Source organism: Symphodus melops (assembly GCF_947650265.1).
Source record: "Symphodus melops genome assembly, chromosome: 3".
NCBI classification, from domain to species: domain Eukaryota; kingdom Metazoa; phylum Chordata; class Actinopteri; order Labriformes; family Labridae; genus Symphodus; species Symphodus melops.
The window spans coordinates 21,650,122-21,676,474 of NC_136693.1; the positions used below are offsets into that span (position 1 = coordinate 21,650,122).

A 26,353-nucleotide genomic window follows, 5' to 3' on the forward strand; every position below is an offset into this window, starting at 1 on the left:
ATTAGTGGTCTATGTCTGCTTTTGGCAACCTTTGCGTCTCAGATGTGACCGAAGTGATTTGAACAGCAGAGGAGCATGTTTGAGAGACAGAGCTGTAGGACGTCTTTAGGTGTCTCTCGATTCAATTTCAATTCCTGAGGTCACGATTTGATTGAGAATCTAATTTCGATTCAAAAGCATTCTGGATTCATGATTCAAAGTCTGTTTTTGAATTAGTACATACTTCAGGATCTACTCCAGTCATCTGTGAGACTGACTGATTTCTTGCAGCTCCATTTGAATTTGCTAGCCATAACACTTATTACTTACCAGAGTGACTGATTAGCCCCAAACAAATATATATATTTTTTTTCAAAGTTATCTATTTAAAATCTCAAAAGATAATTTTAACATAAATTGATTTTTGTTCCTCCTCTGGTTGAATATCTGCATAGTGATCAAGATCTGGATTTCTCCTCGACTAGGCATGTAAAGATTATTCACGAGGCAGTAAAAAAAAAAAAATCAATTCAAAGGTGTCAGGATTTGAATCAGTTCTCTGAAAAATGAATCACAGTAGTATCGTGAAGCGTCAGCAGCTGTATAGCAGAAGAGGTTGATTGTAATAAGCAGCCGTAAAAATCAGCCGCGGTCATGGCAGTGGAAGCATTTTGGCTTCACAAGATAGAAAATGAAAAACAGAAACCGTGTGCAAATATTACAACCAGACGGAGAACTTCACAAACGGCACAACCAACATGATGCAGCATTTAATCAGCAGCACAATGAGAAGCTCCAATCACCTCCAGATTCTCTTAAAATGAATCGTGAGAGAATCGTGTCATGAGCTGAGCGAATCGTTACATCCCTATCCCCGACACATTACTGTTATTCGGTAGTCGATTGTGCTGTGAAAAGTTGCTGTTGAAGCATTTTCCAGCTTAAAAAAGAATTGAATTGGGGCGCGCGCGTGTCCCATGTAGCGAGGCTGTGGTCCTCGCGCAGGCAGACCGGGTTCGCGTTCGGCCTGTGGCTCCTTTCCCGCATGTCTCTCCCTGATTTCCACCTCTATCCACCTTCCTATCTCTGTAATAAAGGCGAAAAGGCCAAAAACAAAATCTTAATTTTTTTTATTTTATTAAGACTGACTTGTCACAGATTTAAAACAGCACGAGATGTTACTTTAATAGCAGAGAAGAAGTGATTCCACTGCAAACATGATCAACACTGATCTATTAAAGACAGTGTATGAGCAACATCACACTATTAAACCGGGAATTCATTTGTAAAACTGGACTCCTAAAGATGTCTAAGCAGACTCTTAACATGGGCCTTTCCTGCAGATATGACAAACATGATTTGAACTTGGAAAGCATGTGTCACTAAGTAGAACCTGTGGACATTTGTAGCAGAGCATATCTAGGTGATACGATTGCGGTGTCTTTGTATAGAGGGGGCACGATTATCCCGGAGGCTGCATGAAGGGGATTGTGTTAATTAAGGCTGTCTGGAAAATTATTTGTATAAAAACTCACAAGTTATTCCTGCGACTGTCTTTTATTGTTTGCCTGACAACGTGTGCTCTAAAGACAGTCTGAGGTCATTTCACTGCCTCCTTAATGTCAACCTCTTAAACATGCATTAATGTCTAATTAATCCTAGTCTAATTGGAATCAAATTTCAAATTGATACTCTTCTGGTCAAAATTCTGAATTGATCTCAGGTCGATCTGGGAACCCTCAGGAAAAACAAAAAAAAAAAGCAGAAACAAGGCTCAGAAAAAGCAACTGTTGTTCTCTTGGACCCCAGTTTGTGAGATTAATTTTGTTGGTTCTGTTGCATGAGGCATAACCAACAAGGTTGGTGTGTTTATGTTCTGGGATTGTTGGGTGTTTGGCTCTCCTCTCCTCTGCGTGAAACATGACCCCTGTGTCTGTGCTGCTGCCTACAGAGATGCAACACCTGCCTGCCTAAAACATTCGCCAGGCTAGCTCGAGTTGAGGCTCTCTCTCTTGCTCTATCTCTGAGTGAGTGAAACACACACACACACACACACACACACACACACACACATGCACACGCACGCATTCCAATATGCGTACAGGCGACACATGGAGTATTTATTGTGCAGTCCGTCACCTGATCCCACCACCATTCAGGTTGATAATTATGCTCACAGGTTCTGTTTCTCAAATGCAGCTTCGTTTTCAACAACAAGTTTGTATGAGGAAGGTTGTGTTGCTTTTGTGCACATGTTTATTTTTTTTTTAATTCTATGCAAAACTTATTGTAATAAAGTATTGATATATTTAGGCATTTAGTATTTTTATCCCCCTGGGAAGCATATCTGACGGCAGACAAAATACTTAAAGAAGAACATGTATGAAATCATCAGACACTTGAAATACACAACAGGTGAATTGTGGACACGATTCTGCCTCCAATGGGGAAACTTCTAGTATTCCACCCATGTGGCTCAAATTACACCAGTAACAAACTATTTATGAGAAAGAGTAGATGAAAGTTCACTTGAGCCTGTGTAATCTTAAAGCTCCACCTTGAGCTCGGAGCTGCAGCAGGCTGTCACTGTTTGACTCAGATGCACTCAGCTAAAGCAGAGTGATATTTACCCTGCTCCTCACCCTGCACTTCCCACAGACTCTACAGTCACAAGTGTACTCTTTTAACCCCCACCACTGCAGCTCCATTCAGCGTGCTGGACTGGTTGATGATGATCTCACTGTGAACTGTGCCGACTCGCTCGTTTGTGACTAAGACTGTGTGCTTTAGTTCAGCTCCATTTCGGCCTGATGAGTAGGCAGAGTGAGTCTCAGATAACTTGTTTACGCTGTGTTTGCATGGAGATGACGAAAGCTGTGATTAAAAAAAAAAAAAAGTGGATTGTTTGCAGCTGAGGTTATTTCGAAGAAAAAAATCGACTTGTTCTCGAAAACAGTTTGAAATGAATTCACTATAGGCTGAAAGTCAACAATCAGTCAGACATGCAGAGTTGTTTTAGTTATACTAGAACATATAAAGGTGCACTTGTACTGCACTTTTCCTTATTGTAATAGGCTATTACTAGTAATAGACTGCATTACAGTGCTGCTCAGTAAAATGTGATGCACATACATCAGTTAATGGTAAGGACAGTGGACAAGCCTTTCATACGAGTTCTGACTTCAGACAGGTCTGCTTGATCACTGTTCAGCTAACTTCATAGAATTATAGCATTAGCCCACAGCAGATGTTAAGGTGGCTTAAATGGAAACATGGTGTGTATGAACAACAACATGAATGTATTTGAAGGACACACATTTCACAGCTGGGCTTGTTGTTACTTTAACTTACATTAAAAACCCACTCGTTTGGATGACTTTTTATTAGTGAGTTGTTTACAGCCAGATCTGCTGAAGATAAAGCCTGACAAAGTGGTGCATTACTTATTCTAATTATTACTCAGCAGTGGTGCATACAAAATAGATGACTGATAACATGCAAATGACCCCGCACCATGCAGGTTAGTTTGGAATAAAGAAAACGCTCGTTTCACAGCAGACGTGTCTAGTTCCAACTTTACGAGTTGTAAAGCTTTTAAAATGACTCCAATCCTCAGTGCATCTCCGGAGGTCACGTGTGGTGTGTGAGTGAAAGTCACTGTCATCACATGAGGACATATCGCTCTGTTATTTTACCTTTTCCATTGCAGGGTCAAACAGCCTTTTCTTTTTAAATCAATACAAACAACAAAAGACAAGTCTTCAGCATCTATGGAGACAAAAAGATGCTGAGTTGGTGTCCAGTTGAAATGGTTATTTCATCAAAAAGAGGTCAGCGTATTTGTATACATGTTTTTAATTGTGAAAAGGAATTCAAGTTTTTATGGGAAAGATCAAATGTGTTCCTTTCCACTTAGCTGCAGGGGCCGTGTCAGTGTTTGTGTTGGATCCACAGCAGCTGCTGTTACATCACAGGGTACGAGAGACAAAGTAAATAAACTTGTGCTCGAGCTAACATGTGTGAACAGTTGTTTTATTCTGTTAAAGAGAAAGGACCACAGCATTGTACCCACTGCCATCAGAAGGTCTGTTTACATGCTGTTTAAGTAGCTGCAGCTGAGAACTATCAGACAGTCTGCTAACCGATGTTAGCAATGTTCATTTGATGGACTATAAGTTAGGCTGCAGGAGACGCCTAGTGTGTGTGTGTGTGTGTGTGTGTGTGTGTGTGTGTGTGTGTGTGTGTGTGTGTGTGTGTGTGTGTGTGTGTGTGTGTGTGTGTGCGTGTGCGTGTGCGTGTGTGTGTGTGTCCCGATCTAAAATGCAAAACCATTGGGATCCATTAAGAAATTAAAAAAGCTAAAAATGTCTCCCTTTAGAGTTTAACTTCATCTTAAAGGACAACTCATCTCTCTTGCAAATCAATGGTTAATCAAACTATGTAAACACATTGACTCATTTTATATTCCCTTGCCCGAGTTAGCCCCGTTTGGCTCTGGTGGTGGAATTAGGCAACATGCTCTGGCCAAATATTGAATATGTTCTCTGGTCCAGAACTACACAGGGGTTGGCCTGTTTAACTTGTGTGCTGTTCTATTATTGGATTAGAGGCCATGTTACTGTAATAAGGTCTGGGCATTCCCTGCAGGCACAGCTCTGCCTCATTGATCTATTGAACAATAGCTACATGTTCCAGTGCTTGCTCTCATTCTCCCTTTATCTCACAAGCCTTTGTCTGACTTTTAAGCTGCCAGTTTTCCTCCAAATGAAATCCAATTCTGTGTGCACAGCCACAACATGCCTCCTGATTTCTTCTCACTCTTAGCATCCTCCTCTGCTTTGATGTCTCTGTTTATTGTGTCAAAGCCTATGTCTGTGAGTCGCTGACCCAAACACCAAAATGCTGAACCCAAACTTTACCAATAGCTCGTGAACACTATTTGACATCTGTCATTTGTTCTCTTGGAGCTGCATTTCCCATCAGCAGTAGAATTGGGCTTCTGTCTTCACCTCATTATATAACAAGCGACCATTCTTGTAGTTAATGTAGACAGAGGAAGCACTGACTGCACCTACGGCGATCGTACACAGCCTGCTTATTTATGAAACAATTCATTTTTAATGAGTGTAAAAGATCTGTCAAAAACTCTTCACTCCAATGGATCAGTAAAGTGTAAAATGTAAAACTGAACATCTGGTGTTCTAAACAGACCTTCCACTTATTCCTCAAACTGTATTTAATTTTCTCTCTGGAACTCATTCAGTATGTATGAGTCGTTTCCTTATACTTATTATTATATATATATGCACACGTTTACAGCAGGTGCCAATGTAACAGTAATGTATTTAGTATTTCCCTGCAGTTCCGCTCTAGAATGAAGAGAGCACAAAACGCTATTGACTGATGTGTGCTTACTGCAGGATTCATGTTTCTGTGGTTTGATTCAGGAGCAGTTGTTCTTCAGTGACTCTGACCTCATCCGAAGTGAAACATCCAGGGTGCCTTCACTTTAGCTCCAGGCCAGTCTGTTGTTAAAGAGAAGTACAAATACAGTATCAGTTTCCCAGTGGCCTCAGCTCCAAGACGTCTTTGACAGCGAGTAGACTTCATCTTTGGTGTTTGTTCTTGTCTTTAATACGATATGGAGCTAAAGGCACCTCGAGGGCTTGACTGCTTGAATTGCAGCTGACTCTTTCCATGATCAGTGAAACTCAGGGCAGGCTTTAAAAATGCTAAACTGAACCGGGACTGTGATTTCTGATCAAGATGTTTGTCTTTGTCAGAGAGATCTTAAATAACATTTTGACAAACAAACAAGTCCTCAGTCATGCTAGTAGCCCTGGGAGGTTGTAGATCTGCTGATTATATTACAATAAATAGTATACTAGTGTTGGGGTGTTGATGTTAAGCTGCTAAATTATGATTCATGTTCACCGTTGTAGTTCAGCCTGTTTGCTTTCCAACTATTTCTTTATGGCGCTGACAAGAATTCCAGTCCCTGTTTAAAAAGAGTATTGGATAGATTTAAAAGGCGGTACATAAAAGGTCAGGTGTTTCACGTCTTTAGAATTCAACCTCCAGGCACCATGGAGACGTAACAAATTCCAAGTCTATATTTCCCTTGTTTGCAGAGTCACAGCATCACCAAAGTTGAAACACGTCGAGAAGAATCCATAAATCTCCATGTGATGTTTAATGGCAATCCTCGGCATTATCGAGTGATCTCACTCAGAGAGCTTCTATTGATGGTACAGGAGAAACATTTAGGAGCAGCTTAACACTGTGAATAACTTTGCTAGATGTCACAGCTTTCCACCACAGCTAAATAAAAACCCAGACATGTATCATATTATATGACAGCTTACCCAGCAAAGCAATGTAATCCTGTTAACTAAAGACCAGTCCACTATGGTTTAATTAGCCCTGATTTAGCCTCTGTTGCTGTTGGTGTAAACCACGTGAAAAATGTAGCTCACAGTAAAGGGGTGCTGTTGAATATTCTTTGTTATGTGAGCCTGCAGTAGATCAAAACAGTGTAGGTGTAACTGGTGCAGTTTGGTTTAAAGTCACGGGGGAGGGAGGGATACCTCGTGTATCACAGTGTAGGAGTGTGCAGCATATTAGTGATTATGGATTTGTGTCTTCTCTGCTTGTGTGTTGGTTTTCTCCATGCATTGATGGTTCGTAGCCTAAATGTTTAGGGACAGTGGGTCTTTTAATTCCATGCTTGACTGTGCATTGTTTTTCTATTAACTAATGAATGCAAACAAGAGATGCGTAGCATTAACAGAAGGGGGCAATGCGTGAGACAGGGAGTTTAAGTTGACGGATAAAGCTTGAGACAAACAGTCCCCTGGTACAGCAGCTGCATGAGGAGTAGAGTCAGAGGCATCAGCAAGGCAGGAAGAGGACTGAAGCAAACAGATGGCCTGCATCCAGATGATTTAAGGATATAAGATGCAAATGGAGCTCACATAGAAACTGAAGTAGCAAATGGTGTGTCATCAGCCTTCGATCAAGTATTTAGGTGCACTTTGTTTTCTGTTGCACTGTTAATAAAAAAAATTGCGCCACTTCTACATCCGTAGTTTAACTAGCTTGTCAGTCTAAATTGAATTGAATGAGGGGTTTTTTTCAGCTACAAATGTGAAGCCTGGGATTAGTTAATGCAGACTACTTTAATCCATTGAGGTTTTTTTATTTTTATTAAAATACAAAATACATCTTTTCAACATTGTCAAATTCTAAGGATTTGAGTGTCCCTATAATAAGACATTGAAATATTTGTGAAGCATGGGGCTCAAAATGGCAACACTTATCTTAATGTTCTGACAACTTTCACAGAGACTACATGTACACAGCCCAGACATTTATTTACACCAAAGACTTTTTCACCATTTTTTTTCAGTCTAATCGGATGGTTGTACTGACGTATCACATTTGATCTCAGCAAATCCTTTTTCAAACCAGAGAAGAGAAAATGTTTAATAGCTTGTAGCGTGATGATTTGTTTGTTCTACTCGTGTCCCCTGCTCAAATTCATGGTGATTTTAATTAGCATGTTTCCAGCTGCTTTAATGTATGAAACAAGTCATTCCTGATTATAAACGTTTTGTTTGGCAGTGGAAGAAATTCAGTTTCACAGAGGACTCGCACTCAGGTGCTACATTTGAAAAAGAGTCTGTGTGGGCTTATTATGTTGTTGGTTTCACCTACATTATTATGGATTTGACTTTAAGCCTGTGGTATCGCTATCATGGGATCATGGGGTCAGTTTTAACTCAATTACTAAGGGAAGTTGACGGTCCAAATTATTTAGCGGGACCTTTCAAACATAAACTGTTAACTCACATGAGTCTCAATATTTTGAGAATATTTCCAAATCAACAATAAAAGAGTTTTCATATAACTTCTCTCCACATAAGCCCAAAACATCATTCATCTTTAAAATCATACTTTAGTTCAGTATTCTTTGAGTGTTTTTTTTACGATTCATCTTTTTTTTTTTTTGCAAGCTATCAAACATTTAAAGCAAGAAAAGAAGGCAATGTCTCCTCAGAATACAGATAATGGATTTCACACAAAGCTGTGCAGTAAGCCTTTGCTTATTATCTCAAAAGATAAAAAAAAAAAAAAAAGAAGATAGAAGCCAAAAGGAGCAGGGACTGAGAGCTTGTCCGTCTTTGTGGACATTAGAGCTGTGTTAACAAAAGTGCAACCTTTGGATCGTGCTCTTTTTCTATGGAAGCACAACGCTTAAAAAAACAAGTCATCAAGCTGCTGGTAAAACATCTCATACCCAATGACGTTGATTGTGGATAAATTAGCCTAATAAAAAAAGTTGCGACGTGACTTAATGTGAAGTTGTGAACATTGATTTCTGTGTTTGTAACACAAACTGTACATAAATAAATGTTCTCTTTATATAGTTCTAGCAAGTCCCACTGAGCCTGCCAATGGTTCCACTGATAAACAGCTCAACAGATTATTAGCTTATCTGCCTCGTTCTTCATCACTTCCCCTTATCTCTTTACTTCTCCTGCTGTTTGTCAGACCATTCTTCAGGCTGTTAGTGGCTGATGCTGCAGCGATTACAGTCCAGAAAGGAAATGTCTGATTGTTCTGTGGTTTTTCTGGTGGTTGTTGAGGCAAAAAACGGCAACATCTGTACCACTGAGGCCATCCAGTTTACAACCTGATCAAAGCAGAACAGGGAAGGAGGGAATTGAACCATTACTCTTTAACATTGGTGATACAGAGTTTGTAGTATTTCAAACAAATCCACCCCAGTCATGTCTCTGTGTCCACAAAGTCATCTTTGTTGCTTTCGTTCTATGAATCACCTCTGTCGTTGGTCTTTGAAGGGCATCACTGAGAGTTTGTCTGTTCTTATTCACCCATTGAGAGAGAGAGATTTACATTCACAGGGTTCAGTTGACCAGCATGGTTTCATCAGAACAACGGCCGACATCTGCTTCAAGATAGTGTTTGTCCTTAAAGCGCAGTCAGCCGCTGAGTGTGTGAGCAATTTTAAGTCTTTGGCTTTGGTCCAACCACTATCAACAGGAGGTTTTCAGAAGTGCTTGACTGATTTGAGACGGAGCCCAAAGCAATGAGATGGATTAAAAGGCTAAGCAATGAATTAAGTCAGTAATTAAGAAATGTGTTCCAATATTCTCTGGAAGAAAAAAAAAGCTTGACAGTGTCCTCAAAATTCTCCTTTCAAAGGCCGTCGTGTTATACGTAAATAAGTGTGGTTCATTGAAAGTTTGAAGGTGAATGCTCGACTTTTCTACCATTACAATGTACGCCCCATATTGTCGAACGTCGGGCTGACAGTGAAGCGCCAGGATCCAGGAGAGAAAAACACCCTCACTCTTGCATGTGAACACATCTCACATAGGAACCAGATTCTAAGCGTCTGAGTCAGGGTCAGGGGCGACCCGAGCAGATCAGAGGCTCAGCATGTAATTCAGCCATGGCCAGGGTTGACCTCTCGCCTTTTACCCCAAGGCAACAGAGGAGCGCTGTGTTTCCATTGGCCCCACACAGAAGATGCTCTGTTTGGGAGGTCACAGCTCACTTCTTCTTCCTACATTTTATCTCTTGTGAATCACAGCAGACGAGTGTAGTCCATCGAATGTATATGGTCACCTATTCACTTTTTATGATTACTTTCATGCTGCCTTCAGCCTCTTTTTGCTCTGTTTTTTTTTTTTTTTTGGTCACACAAACCACCGAGGTAAACAAAGGTCTCTCTCTTAGTTCTTTTAATGCCTCTTTGTGTAAACCGTTTTTATTTCTTCTGTTTGGATGATCTCTTTGGATAGCTGAAGAGAGACGGGACATGATGGGAGGGGAGAGTGGGGGATGACATGCTTCAGGTCGGATTCGAACCCGCAGCCTTTGTGCAGAGGACTATAGCCTTTGTACATGTGGTGCGCATTATAAACGCTAGGCTATATTGGCGCTCCAGGGTGTAGAGCTTTTTTTTTTAAAACCTTCTGGCAGCGATTGAAAAAACAATGACAATGAAAAAAATTGTCAGGTCGCGGATCCGACGGCTCGACAAAGAGCTAAAACTCTGAGAACTGTAGACATGACGTCACCGTGAACAAATGAGGTGGCAGTGTTTGTAAAGTGTATTGTTCTGTGGTTGGAAGAGATTTGATGGATTTTGCAGCTATTGTACACATCAAGATGATTATTTGTGATTCAACCTTGTAGATTCTTTGGTCACTGCCAAAAAAACAGTTTTTTAAGTGGCCTGTTTCCTCCATCAAATATGACAAGAGTGTTGAGAGATCCCTCGTCTGTTCCTGTTTCCTGTGGATCTCTCAGTTCCCCGTCTGCAGGATACTCAGCCTTGTTTTTGTCTCCATCAGGGGCCAGATGGGCTGTTTTTTTTTTTATTTGTTTTTTTTATGTTGTTTTTTTTTCCAAAAAGTGATACATTCGTTGTCGGCTCTATTGTCTCATGAAGCATGACAATGGCCTCGCTGTTCACAAATTAGCACTTTCTTCACTTTAAGAAAATGTCATCGTTTATGACAGTGCGAGGGAAAGCGCAGCATGCATAACGACGAGAAGGCACAGAAGCATGAAGGGAGAGAAATGGCTCCAGGTTTGACGACGTCTAGTGGGAAAAAATGAAAAACAAAAACCAGTTACCTGTTTTATCAAGCATTGCAAGGATGCCTTAGAGGATTGCAACTTTTAGTACAGTAGAATGGAAAAAGAAATCGCCGTTTGTAAGAGAAGTGTGTGCAGCCTTTTTCATAACGGAACAGTCATTCTTGTACTTAAACATCTGGCTCATTTATCTCAATCAATGAGTTTCATCACCAAGCATGTGTTTAACTTGTGGAATAAACTCAACCCTCCCCCTCTCTCTTTCCTTTTTTTTTTTTGCACAGGTGTAGCTGCAGACCCCGCCCACGTCGCCTGCAAAGATGGTGGTGCTGTCGCTAAAAATTTGTGTTCGGCAGTGCAATGTCGTGAAGACGATGCAGTTTGAGCCCTCCACGGCCGTCTATGACGCCTGCAGGATAATCAGAGAAAGGGTCCCCGAGGCGCAGACCGGACAGGGTGAGAATGACGCAGAACAATTCCACAGGGGGGACAGTTGATGAGCTGTAAACTGAAGACAAGAAGGCAGGACGAGAAATGTCTTCAGGACATAATGCTGGGATCACATCTTGTAATTGTCTTCTTGTAAACAAATAAGATCTTTCTTTTACATGGCCACAATTCCTTCAAAAATCAATCATATGGTTGTACATTCAGTAAGTGATTCAGAGTGACTCTTTTTAAAAGCAGAATAATCACAACTCCCACTCACAGCTCTGAATGTGAATGAGTTAACTTTGTGCTCAATAAGAGGTGAACTGGACCAAATAAAGCACGAGCCTTCTGCCTCTGACTTTCAACATCTGTTGGGTTGGTGTCCCTTTCAGAGCTGATGTTTTGTACTTTAGTCTGTGCATCACCAAGAAATAATTGCTGATGTTTATCCGCCCTGCTGCAGCTTCAGACTACGGTCTGTTTCTGTCAGATGAAGACCCAAGAAAAGGCATCTGGCTGGAGTCTGGAAGGACGCTTGATTACTACATGCTCCGCAATGGGGTAAATATATGTTTCTCACACACACGCGCGCACACAAGCGCACACACTGAATCTGATCTCATGGATTGAGTCTTGGTTAGCTTATGCTTAAATTCGATCCAAAGTAGAGCCTAATATGAGATCTTTTAAACAGGCGATGAACAAAGTGTGTTATAATGGAGGACACACAATCTAAAGTAGGTAAAATGAAAGGTAATGACGGTTTTTCAATGTAATAAATGCTTTTATTCCGTTTAGTAGAAGCACATTCGGTCAGCTATCATTTTCTGTTTGAGCAATACAAAAGTGGAATTTATGAACAGATATACTCCACCTTTAAACATGTTTACTGACAACTATAACTGCACACATTCATCTCTGTCAGATGTGATATGTATGTTCGATGTGACACGGTCGTTGCTGCTGCCGCTCCATCTCTGCTGCCTGCCTGCGTCATTGTTATGTCTTGTATGTATTTTAAATGTTTCCTCTGTTCTGTCTTTGTTGCATGCATTGCTTTGATATCTCTGTTCAAATTGTTGCTTGCACCAATTGTGTGTGACACGTTATATGTCTCCCTTTTTGCATCACAAATGTAATGTCATTTATTGTATTTTCATCTTTGATTATGTACTTCACGTTGCCTGGCCGGGGACTACAGCCGGAAATTAGCCACAAAGGCTAAAGCTGCTCCTTTTAATGTAAAAGGAAATTGTCCACGAAATAATAAACTTATAAATTAAACTAAACTAATGGTACATGGGATATACAAAACAGTGAAGTAGAGTGAGAAAGTGAATGCACAGAATACTATTACATGTCAAGAAAAATGTCAAAGAAAGCTTTTAAATGTGACTTAAAAGAAGATTCCTCCGCCCAGCTGTAGATCCTTTGCCAATCTCTGATCCTCTCTGCCAAACGCCCCACTGACTGGTTTTTGTCATGTAGCGCTCCGCTCTCTGTACATCGGCAGCTCTAAATGCTTTCTCCTCCTCAAATCCACCAAAGGCAACCCAGGTGGAAGGCATGACTGTGACCAATTATTCTGCACCAAATCTCTGCTCATTGTTGTGATTGGAAAGGAGAAGCGGGCCGTGATAGGCAGCCGTTAAACAAGGTTTTCTGGCTTTTATTCTCTCCGCTCTCCATGCAAACCTGGATGCATTTGATCATTTTCACAGCGGGTTCTCGTCTCCCCCCCCCCCTTTACAGCTCTCTGTCTTCTCCTCTCATACGTTCAGCTCCTGCATTCCTCTCTCGTCCTTTATTGTCCCCTGATCTCTCTTCTCTCTACCTTTGTCTCTTTGCAGGACATCCTTGAATACAAGAAGAAGCAGAGGCCTCAGAAGATCAAAATGTTGGACGGTGCAGTTAAAACCATCATGGTGGACGACTCAAAAACAGTGGGCGAGCTGCTTGTGACTATATGCAGCAGAATAGGTACAGAGCTTCTTTTAGCATTCCAGCTGTCTTTGTTTGTCAGATCGTTTATTAGATCTTAGTTGGTATAAGATATTTGAAAACACGCTTTCACTTTCAGCATCACAAAGTGTCGACAACTTGTCGATCTGAGATTTTTACATTCTCCACTGTGCAAAACCTCATTTTTAATTGCACCTTTTTGTTTGCAGGCATCACAAACTACGAGGAGTACTCTCTGATCCAGGAGTTGGTGGAGGAGAAGAAGGATGATGGGATGGGGACGCTGAAGAAGGACAGGACGCTGCTGCGAGACGAGCGAAAGATGGAGAAGCTGAAAGCTAAACTACACACGGATGACGATCGTGAGTTTGGCTGAACCTTGTTTGATCTGATGTCATAGACGGGCAACCCTTTCACGCTGTACTCCTTTTCACGTACTGCTGTGCAAACCAAGTCATGAAGTCTAAGTCGACAGTCTTAGGTAATGCTTCAAACCACACAGGTCATAAGCTCATTTTAATTCAAACCTTTCTTTATTCTCAACTGAGGTGTCCCTCATCTCCAATTCCATTGAGATTACAAGCACAGTAAAAACTAACAAAAAACAACAAATAGTGAAAAAAAAACACTGATTTTATTTTAATTTTATCTACTTTATTAATCCCCCTTAGAAGGAGATTGTGGTTCGCACTCTGTTATTGTAGAAACATGCTTCTCACACACACAGGCCTGGATCACACACGCACAAGCAGGACCTGTGGACATGTATTAATGGCGAGATTTCAGAGTGCGGCGGTTGCCCCCCCACTGAGAGCGCCCATTGAGCTGGTGGGGGGTTGGGCGCCTTGCTCAAGGGAACCTCGGCAGTGCTCGAGAAGTGGTCTGGAATCTCTCCAGCTACCAGACTAAATCCGGTATTTTGGTCCGCATCGGGACTTGAACCACGGACTGAGCTGCTGCCGCCCCCACAAGACGAACACATTGACAATTATCCACATCTCTGTTCTGAATCTTCTCCTCCCCACCGCACAGATTTTGCTTGTGTGTAATATGTTTTTCGTGTTTGATTAGTGAACTGGCTGGACCACAGCAGAACGTTCAGAGAGCAGGGGGTGGACGAGAACGAGACCCTGCTGCTCAGACGGAAGTTCTTCTACTCGGATCAGAACGTGGACTCCAGAGACCCGGTCCAACTGAACCTGCTTTTTGTCCAGGTCTGATGATCATTTCTTCATATTTTGACCAACAGACGAGAATGTAGCGTATAACATGTCTAAAGCAAAGCCATCAAAATGCTAACTTTTACATAAAAGTTAACTTCCTATCACCCTGATTAGTAAAGATTTTGTTTGTCTTTCAGGCTCGGGACGACATCCTCAACGGCTCGCACCCGGTATCGTTTGACAAGGCCTGTGAGTTTGGAGGCATTCAGGCCCAGATCCAGTTTGGACCTCACATCGAGCATAAACACAAACCTGGATTCTTAGAGTAAGGAATTAAGGATGAAAGAACATGTTAGAAACTCACAGTCTTACTATAAAACCCTCTCTGCTTCTGATTGAAGCTCCCTTTATTCTGCTCCCTTTGCAATGACGCCCTTTTTAAAAGAGAGCTTTTATCTCACTGAGAATTTTCCTGATAAAATAAAGGTAAAATAAAAAACACTGGAGTACAACACAGTATTGAGATAATGTGACAGTTAAAAGAAATAGTCTTTTTTTAAAACATGTTAGATGGAGAACACTATGTACAGTGAAGTGGGATGATTCGTTTCCATGAATTTGTCTGTTTCATTTATTGTTTTAGTTTGAAGGAGTTTCTACCAAAGGAATACATCAAGCAGAAAGGCTCTGAAAAGAAAATATTCCAGGTGTGGTCACATTGTCTTTTTTTTTTTAAATAAATATTCAGATTTCATGTTCAGCTCATTTCACATTTTGCCATGATTGTTCAGAAACTGACAGCTTGTCTAATCGTACCGGCAGGACCACAAAAACTGTGGAGAAATGACCGAGATCGAAGCGAAGGTGAAATACGTCAAACTGGCCCGCTCTCTTAGGACCTATGGCGTCTCCTTCTTCTTGGTTAAGGTAAGTCGTAGATCTAATTTTGTGAGCCTTTAAATTAGATTCCCCTGAACCGTTTTATTAAACAAAAAAAAAAGATCCTCTACCCTCGAAAAGTGAAATAATCTAGCCTGAAGTGAAGCAGATCTTGGAATTAGTTGTCGGAGCCTTTTATCTCTTGACTGTGAAATCTGTTCTCTGGGCTCGGTGTTAACTGGATAAAGAGTTTGGAGGCAGCTCACAGCAGGAGGGGAAATATTCTGTGTCCACCTGAACCTTCAAAGCTTCTTATGTCATCTACACACAGAGGAATAACACCCTGCTCACAAAGAGGGACAGGAAGGACTACTTTTAATATTTTACAAGCTTTAACCAGCATCAAAAGCTTCAATCATTGGTGGATATAACAGGCTTTTTATTCAGCTCAGCCTGAGATTGAATATTTAAACAAATCCAAAAGAAAGATCTGTTTGCATCTGCATTGGTCACGGTTTAAACAGCATGCTTTAATTCTTAATATAATGCTTTCAAAAGGTGTGTTATTCAGAGAGTTATACTTTAACATTTACATCAATTAAAAGTGAAATGCTACAACCATTGAATCATTACACTTGACAGATGTTTTCATGGGCCAAAGGATTCATTTATGATGCTTTTTTTTTTTCTTTCTCCATCCATAACTTTATAAAGCACTTAATTTTAGGGATTTACATGACCTTCTTTCTGTCACTTATCACACCTACACACACACACACACACACACACACATAGACACACACACACACACACAGACACACACACACACACACACACCTACACACACACACACACACACACACACACACAGACACACACACACACACACACACACACACTGGATGGCGGCAGCACCACCTCTGCAGGGTGGTCAGTGTAGTTGCTGTAAGGAAACCAAATGTGGCAGTGCAGTCGAGTGTGGCTCTAAAGAAGATCTCAGAGTGAGTGTGGGAGGAAGTGGAGTGTATGAGGGAGACGACTCACAGGCAAAACCTGGAACACTAACTTCCCCAAATAAGTCCAACTGCCAGCAGATGTCTGCTGAGAAGGACTAATTTACTGCTACGACTTTGTAACTGCTATGACAAGGGTGACAGATAACGCACATCCAAAAGGACGTCCTGCATATAAAGATGGAAAACGTCCGTCTCTGCATCAATGAATCTCTTCTCACTTGTCCCCTTCAGATTTAATTGCTGAGTTCTCTTGTGGAAGATGACATCGTTTGTGGATTGTTGCTTTGAGATTAAAAAAAAAAAAAAATTGTTCTGGTGTCATTGACTCTGTGCCAGACAGGTCCTGGCTTTTAATCAGCAGCTTTCAACACCAGAGGATAAGAGCACTGACAATGTTTAAGAAACAAAAATCTCCATTAGATCAGAGCTCACCTCATTTGATTTTCACACACAGGAGCTCACATTCTCCACAGTCCTTCAAGTATCTCACCTTTTGTTCTTTCTAAGTGTAAAAAACACACATCCCACCACCTTGTCTTGGATCTGTTCTCTTCATGATCAGTTCAGTTCATTCTTTATTTCCCCACCTTTGTCATTTCTCATTTCTTCAGGATAGTCTCGTGAAGCAGGCACATCTTTCAAAATAAACACTGGAAGAAATGCAGCTTATATAGTCCCTAACCCGTAACCTCCTGAGGCCCCTGGAGAGTTTACAGGCCCTGCTGGACTTTAACACAACTCACCTCTTTGCCCTCACGCCACAGCCCATCACAATCCTCCCATCTGCTCGCCGACTGCAGCTCCTGAAGAAAACGCTCTCTCTTTCCATGCAGCGAATGAAATAAAACATCAAAGGCTTAGTGAACACAGGGGGAGGCTGAGAGTTTGTGACAGGCAGACAAAGACATGATTAAGACATAACGCTTTAATTACTAACCGGAGAACGTTTTTTGTTTTTTTTCTCAATGCTTAGTCAGATGAATACTCATCTTGGCAGATCATTGTGACAGCAAAATCTGAATTTTGAACTGCTAGGCCCATGAATTCAAATAGTGTTGCTCGAGCTGTTGATGTGTCCCCTTCTCTGAATGAGTTAAATTTAAATGATACTCCCAACAGGCTCAGGAATGCATCATATTGAGAAAAATACATTTGGGGAGATCAGTTGACAGGATTGGAATAAAGCTAACGTTAAAAAAAGTGTGCTTCAATCATGAGGTTTGGCTGTTGTTCACAGATCATCTGCTTTCATGAATTCAGTCTGACTGTATTAATACAGAAAAATCCAAACAAAGTAAAGTGTCCTCTGTGAATCAGACAATAAAACACAAAAGCTACTGACGATAAAGCAGACAGAGCTTTAAATGATGGATCTAAGGGGGCACTGAGCGATTGGCAGCAGCCAAACTGAGAGCACTTGTCCATTTTTGGTGATTGTTATGGTCCTAGAAAAGCTGCAGAAAGTGGTATATCATGTTATGAGTGTTAATAGCACCAGTACTGCTTTCAGAATCAGAGGAAACACTCCCATAAGCCTTTGTTAGAGCCCATAGCCCATTCATCCTTCCCTGCACATCATTTGTCACTCTCCCTCCCTGGTTTCTGACTCTATCCACGGCCTCTATAAGAAAGGCATGACCATCCTCTCAACTCTTTTTTTTAAATTTAGCGCGCTTATGGTTGAATGAAGGTTATGGTTCATCATTGCACATTATGAAAAACGAGTTGGAAAAGCATCCAGACACTAATAATGAATAGATACAATTTAATTTGAGATAATGCACAAACACAACATACTTTGAAAAGTATTGAAGAGTATTTTCAAATCTATGTAAAGTTTACTAAATTTTAAAATGCGTGGCTCTCACCTGTTTGTGCGAGTTTGTCTGGTACCATTCACTGACTCTGTACGGGTCCACCACAATAGCTCCCATACATAACTGCACTGTACCTTTTCGCTATTCAGCCATGGGCAGGTGGCTTTCTCTCTTAATGCAATTACCAAATGGAATACTGTTTTGGATAACATAAAAAACTGTGAGTTGTTTAGTAGCTTTAAAGCTAATCTAAAAAATCACTTTTTTAACCGACAAAATTAGTGCATTGTTGAGAGAATTTTAATCATTTTTCGTCTCATTTTTCTTTACCTCCCCATGGGGCTGACAAAGTGTTTGTTTGAGGTTGTGTATTGTGTGCTTCACACAGTCCCTCCAGGATGTTGCGATTCACACAAATTCAACCAATCCCCAATCCCCGCGGGCGATTTCTGGGCGACCCTGCAATTTTGTCCAATCGCAGCAACTTTTCTGCAAATTTGAACAATCAAAATGGTTTTCCCCGCAACTTTCACCAATCAGAGTAATCCCCCGCGAAAACGGCGAGCTCTATGTCACCAAAGTTTAGTGACCACGGACCAAACTCACTTCCCTGTTTATATGCACTCAGGAGAGTGTGCGTGAAGCGTTTGTGCGCTACATGATGAATCGTCCTGTCTCCATGACAACAGTTTGTTGACAAAGTGGTAAAGTAACGAAGTGAGGCAGAGGTATATGCTTCACAAAGTAAATCGCAGGTTAAAATATCACTCAATCACATCAAAGTGTGTGCAACAAGAAAGACATGAAAAAAATCACAACTATTTTGCGTTTTTGCTTCCTGCTGCAATTTAATTGCAAAAAAACAGCTAAAAACATCGCAACATGCATGGCAATTTTTTGGAAAAGCTGCCGCGAAATCAGGCATTTTAGGCCGGAACAATCTCCCAAAAAGTCCACGAAATCCTGGAGGGACTGTTTACCACTACGTCCTCTGATGATTTGATGTGTGTGTGGGCCTGCAAAGGAAATTTCACGTGCAATATATTGCCATTTGTTTCTTGTCCTTTGCTTGTCGAGTGATGTGTGATGTTTTATACAGTATATGTTGGATGTGTTACCTGCCAAGGGACTGCAGATGTAGATTAGCCTGAGGCTAACTGGTGCAATCAGTGCATGTTTGATTCCATAATTGTTTTGTGCTGCGGTCTTAATTGTCCTTTGCAGGAAAAGATGAAGAGTAAGAACAAGCTGGTGCCGCGGCTCCTGGGGATCACCAAAGAGTCTGTGATGAGAGTGGATGAGAGGACCAAAGACGTGGTTCAGGAATGGCCTCTTACCACGGTGAAGAGGTGGGCGGCGTCGCCCAAGAGCTTCACGCTGGTGAGACAAACACACACACTGCACAGCCACACCAGAAATTTAAACACAGACTCTTGTGTGATTTTTCACACAGATTTACAACACAGGCATCTTTTTAAATCCTTTTTTTTCCACAATCTTCCGCAAATTCTGGCTGTTTTTTTTCCCGACCTATTTGATTAATTAGTCGTTCAGTCCACACTGAGCCTTATGTCTCGCATAGTCAATAAAAAATGTTTGCAGTCACCCAACTGTTCTCTGCAGAGGCCCTAAAACAATCACTGTCGTGCTCAGCCTGCCTCTCTATTCAGTCCCTTGTGCACTTCAGTTATTGAACTCACTCTTTTGTCTTCTCTGTCAATATCCCTCCTTTGTGTCAGCACCTATAGTCAGTGAGCAACATGGATTTAATCTTGTAGATCTGGTCGAGAAACTGTCTCGATTAAATTAACAAGCCTTTGCCTTCTTCCTGTTAATTCAGCTGAGTGCTTCAGACTGCGTGTCTCTTTGACACTGGGATGTGAAATAGTGTCAAAGGTTTAATTTGCTCCTTAAATATTTAAGGAGTTATTTTTAAATGTTGTTAGAATGGTTCCCTGCGCCACTTCTTTGATGCATAGTCCAAGTGAGCCAGATTATTTTTTCTGCTGTGACTCCTCCATAAATTCCCCTCCACTTGGTTTATTCTGTCTCTCAATGCTTTGCAGCAGTTTGATCTCACCCAACACAATAGTGTAGCATTCATCTGAAGCTAGCCGGCTCCATGGATTTCTCAGTAATCCTCAAAGTAAATCCTGTATACAGCGCAAGCACTTGCAGAGGTTTTTTCCACAGTCCACAATAAAATGTATGTTTAAGATGATAAAGTGTGTGGTTTTTTTTGTGTTAAGGACTTTGGGGAGTACCAGGAGAGCTACTACTCGGTGCAGACCACTGAAGGGGAACAGATCTCTCAGCTCATTGCAGGATACATAGACATCATCCTGAAAAAGGTAAGACAATACTCTGGAGATACAAATGAATCATGATGAATCGATGCGCTCCTGTGGCAGATGAAGTGTCAGATCTTTTGATGTTTGACGTACTCAGGCTGCTGATGTTAAATAAAGACAAACACAGAACAGCTGGACTCATCTAGAACACTGTAAGACCTCATCCTGCTGTTTAGAACCAACGCCAACCAGAACTTTTTATTAACTACATAATTAAAAGCAACTGTTGTTTCAATGGCCTAAAAATACAGTTTAAAGTGTGTTAGCCAGAGACTGGTGTCCTACTATGAGTTGCTTGAATTAGGGCCTATTTTTGTCTTTTATGTCGTGCACATTCTGAAATACAGACGGGTCACCTGAGCGTCTCTACACTCACTGTTCTTTTTTCTGAAAGCTAACATTTGGTGTATTTTTCCGCTCCCCTTCCTGCAGAAGCAAAGTAAGGATCGCTTTGGACTAGAGGGAGATGAGGAGTCTACTATGCTCGAAGAATCTGTATCACCAAAAAAGTATGTAACCGATAACTAAAAGATTGTTTTTATGTTTAAGACTTTCATTCTAATAAACAGAAGCTTTATAAAATAGTAAATAGAAGTACGCAAGCAAACTCACCGAACATGGTCTACTCTGTACAACCAGCTGCAAGCCAGCGAATAGCATGTTACCTTTAACATTCAGACCTAAATCACATTTATAGACTATTTTGATGCCAGAGGACAAGCAAGACTTCTCTAAACTGTTGGAGACAGATTTAATTTTTTTATTATTTAAATGTTGAAAGCAATGACATCTTGAAAAGAAGCATGTTAAGCTACTGGACAAAAGACGTGTTGCATTATCAATCATAAGTCAAATGTAAGTTGTGGATTGTATAATGATGGTCTCTCCCATGAGGAGAAAAGCAGCACACAATATATTGCCAACTGTTAAAAAAACATCAATAATATCAGGCTTTCTTTTTTAATTTCCTCCTTACAACCAAAACTCACTGATCCATTTAATGGAGCCTAATTTTTAACCTCCTAAGCTGGACTTCATCCTGAGAGATAATCACTATGTGAGGAAATCTGTCTGCTCTGGACAACCAAGGGGTCTACCTGAACATTTTTACTGATTGGATGTGTATTATTACATTCATTCTCAGGGGACTCTGAGTATGAAACTGAAGCCCTCTTTCCTGTCCAGCCTCGATTGATATTGCAGTCCTGCTTTCAAGCAAGAAAGCCTTTGCTGGGATCATTTTAGTGTGCAGTTTTTCCCCTGTTGTTTTATCTGGGCTTGTGTTCTCTCTTGATGGCAAAAAAGTCTTTAATACTGCAAACATGCAGCGAGCCAAACTCTGGATGGCCTTATCTGAGGAACAACAGAACAAAGCCTTGTCTTCCACAATTACACATTGAGAAGGCTCTGCAGTGTTAGTCTGCTTTGAGTTTTTGAACCACTGTCACAAATAAGCACACCAACATTGGGTGGCTTTCCAGTAAACACACTCAGGCATGCAACCAAGTCACAGAAACACGCTCACTTATAGTCTTCATCTAACTGTATAACTGACCATGATGTTGCTTTTTCGTTGTGTGTTTTCACTCGCTTACTTGCATTACATTACAGCTGAATGTTTAGCTTAGCTATTTGTCTTTCATGTTTAATGTTGTGAGTATTTTTTTAATTGAAAAGGATATTTTTTACATTTAATGCCACTATAAATAGATTATTTAGCATTACACTTTAAAGGATTAAAAGAGACAAACTAGTATGCTAAGCTTAGCTAAAATAAATTATTTGTAAGATGAACTCTCATGTACATACTTTTAGCCATTGTTTTATTAAACTACTGCCTTGTTGATATCAGATGAAGCAATTAAAATGTTAAGCTCTTGGAAATAAAATGTTTTTCAAATACAGGTATTTAGTCAGAAAGACTGATGACTAATATCTTGCTCAGGCTAGCATTAAGCTAGCTTTAACTGAACAGTGATTGGGTCTGAAATCACACTTTTCATGCTTCCGACTCCCCACAAAGAGAGTTATCTGTGCTTGACTATGTAGCGCACTCTTTCAATACAAATAATGAAAATTAAAAACATTTCAGATACTCTAGCTGACAAACAGTCAGTAGTTACTATGTTTTGTCATTGTACATTATTGTAAGCGTACTACCTTGCTTAAATGTCCCATTTAAAGATTTCCCTTTTGATGGTTTGAGTGAACCATTGAGCTCATCTTAATACTTGCAGACGTTGAGGCTGTTGTAGAATAAAGATGAATGTAATAAAAGTTCAAGCTGTTCTCTGTTCTGTTAGTTATTATCTAAGCTACTCTGTTGCAAAATTAAACATTTAACACTGTGGGCATAAAATAAACACATGACACTGTGAATGACTAAATCTTTCCTGAAACCATAATATTTCTTCCTGGTAGAACATTTTCTTCTCTCTTCTCTCCTCTCTCCCTCCACTGAAGTATTTTCAACCTGTGTCGGTGTGATTGGCACCGATTTTTTTTTTTTTTTTTTTTTAAAGAGCTGTGAGAGCAGTTATTTGAGTGGGTGAGAGGATGATGATTAATCACAAGTTTCCGATAATTTATATTCCACCTAATTCCCTTTGGTAATAATGGCCACTATGCCTGTATTAAACACATTAGAAGGTGTGCTTGAAAACCTTTCATTTTCTGTGCTGGTCAGTGCATTCAAATAAATCTCATTGATTGTCAGGCAGTATATTTAATTCATGTAACTTCTCAGGTTAACTCTCTCTTCCATGCGTAGTGTTCCATTGTCGTGAATGTAATATAGTTTTAAAAGTACTGGCATTTTTTGAAACTGTTCAAACTTTGTGTACCTGCAGGTCTACCATCCTGCAGCAGCAGTTTAATCGCGTTGGTCGGGTGGAGCATGGCTCAGTGGCACTGCCGGGAGTGATTCGCTCCGGCTCCATCGGCACAGAGTCGCTCAGCATGGGCACCATGCCATCTGCTCAACAGCAGATCACAATGGGTCAGATGCACCGTGGTCACATGCCCCCGCTGGTAAGAAGAGCAACATGGTTCTCAGTGAGATGTTTGTGTATTTTTCATTCATGAATAATGTACTTTGTACAGTAAGTATGTCTTGTTTAGTGTAGTAGACTGGTTCCTACACATGCTTAAAATTGAAAGAGGCTCAGCTCAGGGTGGCAGTCAGTTTCTTTAGCAATCCCCCTGTCTGCTTTCTGTCTGAACCTGATTATCTTCTTGTAACTGTAGAGTTCAGCACAACAGGCTCTGATGGGAACCATCAACACCAGTATGCAAGCTGTGCAGAAGGCCCAGATTGACCTTGGGGAGGTGGACAACCTGCCTCCACTTGGACAAGACATGGTACTGTATAGTCTGAATGTGTCCACAGTTAACCTAAGTAGTTTACAGCACACTGTATCCAATTTTCCTTTGCTCTCTGTATTTGCGATTCATTAAAGTGCTGTTAACAGAACATGTTTTAGCTGGATTTCATGCATGTCCTCTGTTCACCCAGGCTTCCAAGGTATGGATCCAGAACAAGATGGATGAGTCAAAACACGAGATCCACTCCCAGGTGGACGCCATCACTGCGGGAACAGCTTCTGTTGTTAACCTCACAGCCGGTGAGTGGCACTAACATGACTCAGCAGAAAGTGTTCGGTTGTGATGAACTATGGTTTACTTTAAACAAAGTAATAGATTGCAGAGTACAGCTGCCTTACATACTTTACTAGGAAACCCTTAATGTAACCACAGAACATGTTAACTGTGCCCACAGTTTTACAAGGGGATTTAAGTGTTACTATTCTGCAAAGATAAAATTATCCAGCCAATTAAGGGCTTGAAGTAAAACCTTTCCAGCAGTCTGCTGTTGATTAACATTATTGTAGACCCTATATATTAAATCTTATAGTCTCCTTATATCCTGCTGTGGTTTAGTGAAGTTTGACTCTGTGCCAAGACACACATCTACAAGTTCTTTCTGTCTTCTTTCTGTACATTGATCATGTGCTTAAATAGACTAACATACTTCGCAGTAGAATTCTTTGTATTTTTGATTATTTATTCTGTCCTTTTCCCCCCCCATACTCAGGAGATCCAACTGACACTGACTACACCGCGGTAGGCTGCGCCATCACCACCATCTCCTCCAACCTGACAGAGATGTCAAAGGGTGTGAAGCTGTTGGCTGCGCTGATGGAGGATGATGTTGGTGGAGGGAATGACCTGATGAGGGCCGCAAGGACGCTTGCAGGGGCAGTGTCTGACCTGCTGAAGGCTGTCGAGCCCGCTTCTGGAGAGGTGAGCAAAGGAACCTCAGACCCTTTTAAAATGACGCATTGTATTAAAAAAACAGCTCATTATATGGTCTTTTAATCATCATGACTAAGACACCTAGTTGTATTATTATCCTGTGCTGCTGCAGAGGTAGGCACAGGTAATCCAAAATGTAACTCTGTTCTTTCTAATGCATTAATAACAAAGTTAACTTGGATATCAGTTAACTGAAGTCAAAATGAACATTAACTGGTATTTTAAAATAGATCAAATACATCAGCTTTTTGCAATGGCAATAGATTTTATTTCTTAAGATGCCAGGGTGTCTTAGAAATCTCAAACACGCATGTCGTTTGATATATCCTCCCCCTGACGACCCTCCCAAAGAGGGGGTCACAACAGGGTCTGCTGTCTCTTCTCATTGCAGAGTCGGGAGCAAATGAGGTCAGCTGACCTGAGTTTGTGAAATTATATTCAAGTAACCAAAATGACGTTAATGGAGACCAAATTAACCGGAAGTTCAACATTAGAAAAGAAATGCTGATCGTTAACGCTTAACGAATGCGTGTCCAGCTCTGCTGAATACTCAGTGTGGGTCTGAGTGAAGAGACTCAGACTGAGGCCAAGCTGAATGACAGGATTGTTGTGCCTATGTTAAAACAAAAGCTGCATTAGAAAATCTTCAAAGGGCATTTCATTCACTGTCATTAGTGAGTTCTGCGTGTACTTGAGCTACAATGTTCTCACTGAGGTCTATTTGGAGTTTGCTGCAGTTTTGTTGTGGCTGTATCATTCAGAAGTTAATGTTCTGTACAGTTAATGGCTGTTAATCTGCATAATGTACAGGCCTCTCGCTTTGGGACAACCCTGGGCTCCGTACGCTTGTGCATTATGCGTGCATGGTAACATCTTTCCCCAAGGCCAGTGTGATGAAATGATGCAGTCTGATAAATAGAGCTTACTGACTATCCTCATTGTTGTGAATCTTTTTATGACAAACTGTTTTTAATTTTGTAAATTTCATTAAACATAGTAATGATGTCGGTTTTAGGGGTTTGGTTGAACAAGGGCCATATATCAAGATTTGTCATGAATTCTTTCTTACCAGACGATTGAAGGCTGTTCACAGGCTGATGGTTTGTGTGTGTGTGCTTGTGTGTGTGTGCTTGTGTGTGTGTGCTTGTGTGTGTGTGTGTGTGTGTGTGCGTATATTTGTGTGTCTGCAGCCAAGACAGACTGTGCTGACAGCAGCAGGCAGCATCGGGCAGGCCAGTGGAGATCTCCTGCGCCAGATTGGAGAGAGCGAGACAGACGAAAGATTCCAGGTAACTCTGCACTCTGTGTAGCCGTTTATCATTATCATCCATTTTTGAGTTGGGGTCAAAGAAAGCTGAGGCCAAAAACTTAACCACAAACACATTGTAACCAGGGAAATATAGAAACACTTCTTTGTATTTAACTGGAAAGTGTTATTTCATTTAGAAGCTATTCTAGCTGCCATTGTAGTTCCTTTTGATGTCATTCATTCTTAGTTGATTTCTGATTGTTGTTGTAATACACTCTTCCATACATAAATAAATAACAATCAATCTGTATTTGTACAGCGTCAATCCGTAACCGATATCTTGAGACACTTTACAAAGGGCAAAAGGATTTTTTTATGTTACAATGACTGAACATCAATCAACATCAAAACATTTAGCAAAGTTACAGTGGCAAGAACAAACTTTTTAACAGGAAGAAACCTCGGACAAAACCAGGATCATGATGAACAGCCATCTGGTGAAACTGCCTACATGTTAGCCTAAGTCATCACGTAGCCATCACATGGATTCTAGTGCTCT

The 26,353-nt window shown here is 40.8% G+C and overlaps 1 protein-coding gene across 3 annotated transcripts in view; it reads left to right on the forward strand.

The window, feature by feature from the left end:
- LOC306821529 (talin-2) overlaps positions 1-26,353 on the forward strand; it is an 86,112-nt gene that overhangs the window by 27,477 nt on the left and 32,282 nt on the right. For all 3 annotated transcript variants that reach the window (XM_079340019.1, XM_079340021.1, XM_079340020.1), the window contains exons 3-18: positions 10,896-11,067; positions 11,507-11,604; positions 12,894-13,023; positions 13,215-13,367; positions 14,077-14,219; positions 14,366-14,493; positions 14,812-14,875; positions 14,991-15,095; positions 19,105-19,260; positions 20,130-20,231; positions 20,664-20,740; positions 23,081-23,261; positions 23,478-23,591; positions 23,746-23,854; positions 24,325-24,533; positions 25,736-25,834. In XM_079340019.1, coding sequence (XP_079196145.1) covers positions 10,932-11,067; positions 11,507-11,604; positions 12,894-13,023; positions 13,215-13,367; positions 14,077-14,219; positions 14,366-14,493; positions 14,812-14,875; positions 14,991-15,095; positions 19,105-19,260; positions 20,130-20,231; positions 20,664-20,740; positions 23,081-23,261; positions 23,478-23,591; positions 23,746-23,854; positions 24,325-24,533; positions 25,736-25,834 — 2,004 coding nt within the window. In that variant the 5' untranslated portion in view covers positions 10,896-10,931. The remainder of the gene's footprint in view (positions 1-10,895; positions 11,068-11,506; positions 11,605-12,893; positions 13,024-13,214; positions 13,368-14,076; positions 14,220-14,365; positions 14,494-14,811; positions 14,876-14,990; positions 15,096-19,104; positions 19,261-20,129; positions 20,232-20,663; positions 20,741-23,080; positions 23,262-23,477; positions 23,592-23,745; positions 23,855-24,324; positions 24,534-25,735; positions 25,835-26,353) is intronic.